The sequence below is a fragment of the Brachycentrus maculatus genome, unplaced genomic scaffold (genome assembly GCF_059751285.1).
Source record: "Brachycentrus maculatus isolate JH-2025_06_01 unplaced genomic scaffold, ASM5975128v1 h1tg000368l, whole genome shotgun sequence".
NCBI lineage: Eukaryota > Metazoa > Arthropoda > Insecta > Trichoptera > Brachycentridae > Brachycentrus > Brachycentrus maculatus.
In genome coordinates, this window is record NW_028281117.1 from 53,089 (window position 1) to 56,981 (window position 3,893).

At 33.7% G+C, this 3,893-nt stretch overlaps 1 protein-coding gene across 1 annotated transcript; it reads left to right on the plus strand.

Moving 5' to 3' along the window:
- Positions 1-429: 429 nt before the first annotated feature.
- Positions 430-2,984, plus strand: LOC148303430 (trypsin-7-like). Its single transcript, XM_088269922.1, has 4 exons — positions 430-481; positions 725-878; positions 963-1,212; positions 1,692-2,984. Exons 1-4 carry the CDS (start codon positions 433-435, stop codon positions 1,974-1,976), a joined length of 738 nt encoding a protein of 245 aa, XP_088126048.1. The 5' UTR covers positions 430-432; the 3' UTR covers positions 1,977-2,984.
- Positions 2,985-3,893: the final 909 nt, after the last annotated feature.

Sequence of the window (3,893 nt, forward strand, 5' to 3'; positions counted from 1 at the left end):
GTTTAATTTCTTTGCATTGATTCCCGTGGCACCTAAACGTTGTGCTTCTTTTTGTAGCCTGCTCTTTTCGTTTACTTAAAGCATTCTTACCGTACACTTCACAAAAAAAAATATTCGCATAATTGGGCATGATATTCTTATAAAAAAGTGAGATGCCGAAAAGAGTGGCCGATAACCTTTTTTGACCATTGATACCATCAAATGGTATTTTTGCGTTTACTTATCTTACTAGCCGTACAAAATTTAAAAAACAGTGGATTAGAAATAAAATAAAGATGAACAAAATTATGATCCTATAACCAAAAAGTTTTTCAATCTTGCCATTAGACTCACAGTTTTGTCACCACTGTTTTTTTTTTTTGCTGTTTTTTTTTACCTCGGAAGCAAAATGTATATATAGCACGTGAAATCAACCGAATAATTAATATCAAAATGTATCACTTTGTGGTCGTCGCTTTGGTGTCATTTTTGTGTATTCGACGTAAGATTATGAGAAAAATTACCATACAATTTGATGACACTACTATTATTATTACTATCTGTTTTGTACATTAACAAATGAGAAAAAAAACACAATCAAGGAGTGCTTAGGGTCAATATTTTAATCAGATTCACCCTTTAATTTTACAATTCCATTCAAACAATGGGCACGCATTTCCTATGTCTCAACATAATAAAGCGATTACTAAAAATGTAAAACGTTATTATAATGTTATTATTTCAGATGCCTGCGCTGAACATGACATCCAGAATATTTTGGACCAACCGTATTTAGCAGCCGTGCTAAGGCGTTACTGGGAAACATCGGAATATCACTACCGCTGCTCCGGAGTCATCATATCTACCCAGTACATCTTGACTACGGCCACGTGTTCTGGGTATGGCACCTCGCAATACATACGAGATACTAACATGTCTAGTAATACACCCACTTATAAATTGTTCCGAATATGTTGACTCAGGTTGGACACTTACGATGTGAAGATTCGTGTCGGCTCCTCCTACCACAATACCGATGGGCAAGTACTTACAGTTACCAGTGTGCACAAGCCCCAAGATTCCCCTTACAGCCGAGATGCGGACGTCACTGTTCTCCAACTTAGTTTTCCAGTAAAGTTTAGTCACCGCATTGCCGCAATAAGTCTACCCGAACAAGGCTTCATCTACAGCGGTGAGCAAATGTTGGAATTGCTCGCTTGGGACAACAGGAAGGTAAAATTCTAATGTTACCTTTCTCTTTTATACACTTTACATTACTGTGCAAAAATGCACTAAAGACGCCTAGAAATAAATCTCCTGAATAACTGATAACTATTATAGAATTTATATCTTAATTATAACATAGATTAAGAAGAATATGGGGTATTTACAGGGCATACGACCTGTCAAAGGCTGGTTTAATTGACCACATTATATACATGTAACATTTACCATTCTACGTATGATTGATAAGAACACTACTAAAATTTCAGATGTTGTATTTATCCTTTAATTGACACCTTTCACATAGTTCTTCTTCATCTATGTTGAGAAATCAATAAAAATAATTAATGGTTAATATGAATAATGTAAGTGGACAAACCCAGTACTTTTTGGACAGACTCAAAATATTGTGCTAGAGAATTATCAAAGCAGGATTTTTCATATCTGCCAATAAAATAATAAACTCTCTTATTATTTACTTGTTTTAGAATGAAAACAAAAGTATCCATCTATATCGCACAGTTGTTATCAGCACAGAATCCTGCAACGACACATATAGACGAAGGTTCCCCGATAAGGACTTGATAACAGACAACTTGATGTGCACCCAGGACTCTATGCCTTGCGGAAAATATATGGACGGGCCTCTTATTCACAACGGGGTTGTACTCGGCCTACTCTCGTGGCAATATTGCGAAACATACGATTACCCTGATGTGTCCACGAGAATATCCGCCTATAAGAATTGGATTAACACTATCATATCGACCTAACTGAAATACATATTAATATCTGCGTAACCGCATTAATGGCTTCTTATTCAATACTGAACTTTATCGGAGTATTGGGGAAATAAAACTAGAATTATTGAAACTAGATGACTGATCCCCTTACCTCCACATAGTTAATGTTCAAGATAACACTGTGTCTATGCGATGCAGTGGCCTGTGGTGTGAGTAAGGGTTAAGATGTATGCTGTTATTCTGAAATACTATTTTGTGCTTTTAGTACCTTTTTCCTTTTGATGATTATATTATTGATATAACATACAGTAATATTAATAACTTTTTAAAAATTTTATTAACATGTTAACATATAAAATATATTTTGAAAAAAAAAAGTTTTCTTTCAAAGAATATAATCTAATTGTCCCGAATACGGGAGTACTTGGAGTGGCGGGATGCAGAGGTAACCCGATTCACAGAATTGACTTGAATACCTCACCTTACTTCTACATAGCGATGTACAAGTACCAAGTTGGGCAAAAAGAGTTCTGGAGCAAGCAACTCCATATTAATTCCTTTCTTGCAATGACTTCTATGTTTGTAAAGAAGCCAGTGGAAGCAGCAATTCAAAATTTGTTTTGTTAGTATGATACAATTTTGTTTTGGTAGTGTGAGGAAATTTATCAAATTTCATGTAATATTGCTAGAGATTCTATTATTTGTTGTTACTTTATATCCTTTGGGGATTTTTTTTCTTTCTCTTCATTCTTTAAGTATTCCATATATTTGTCAGTATTTGATTTTTTTAGTTTCTTATTTTTTGTAAATTTTTCATGTTTTAAAATATTATTTATTTTTTAGAAATGATTTCCATATTTATGTCTAGAGATCTATACACCACTTGACTACTGCATTATATAAAGCATATAACGTTGCCTACCTCAGAACAGGTACTTACTATAACCTAGTGAGGGTAGATAGTGTCAAATATGTTTGTTTTAATTTTAATTTTTACTTAATAATTATATTAGTGTTCCTTTATAACTGTTGCTAACAGAACTTATCGTACTATTTTCTTTACTGTTATGAATTCCAAATGATTTTAGGCACCGAACTGAAATATCTTTCCATAGGTACTCGCTCTGAATCGTATATTGGTAGCAACATTTTTTGCATTGCGTCGCTAAGCAACGGACCATTGTTTTGGCAGATGCCACAATATGGATTACACAATCTATTTACTTATAATAATTATTCAATTATTATAAGCAAATTCTGCTTTTGAAATTCAATACTGCACATTCACCCATAATGTCTCGGTAAATGGATCATATCAATCTACATGTTATAATGTCTAGTGCATAGAAAAAATATATAAAAAAATCATTTACAGTTCTGATAAAGAAGGGGGACAAAGGAAACGAACAATGTATCACTGCAAAACCATTCACCCATAATGCCTCGGTAAATGGATCATATCAATCTACATGTTATAATATCTAGTGCATAGAAAAAATATAAAAAAGTCATTTACAGTTCTGATAAAGAAAGGGGACAAAGGAAACGAACAATGTATCACTGCAAAACCATTCACCCATAATGTCTCGGTAAATGGATCATATCAATCTACATGTTATAATGTCTAGTGCATAGAAAAAATATATTAAAAGTCATTTACAGTTCTGATAGAGAAGGGGGACAAAGGAAACGAACAATGTATCACTGCAAAACTTGTGCAAAACAGAGATAAGCATTATCGATAAAAATAAGAAAGATATGTCGAGATGGTTTATGCATGTGAATCGAATGAGTCAAGAAAGAATAGTAAAACAAATTTATGAGGCGAATGAAACTTGACATCACCAAGACCAAGATGAAACACAAAACATAGAATGCATGCATGTTCTTATTCCGTGTCAGAACAAGGGTTCTGACACGGAATAAGAACAGACATGCGTAGTGTCG

Coding starts and splice junctions, on each gene's coding strand:
- LOC148303430 (XM_088269922.1), top strand. CDS start 433: ATGTATCACTTTGTGGTCGTCGCTTTGGTGTCATTTTTGTGTATTCGA. Junction 879..962: donor ACTACGGCCACGTGTTCTGG/GTATGGCACCTC, acceptor ATGTTGACTCAG/GTTGGACACTTACGATGTGA. Junction 1,213..1,691: donor TCGCTTGGGACAACAGGAAG/GTAAAATTCTAA, acceptor TACTTGTTTTAG/AATGAAAACAAAAGTATCCA.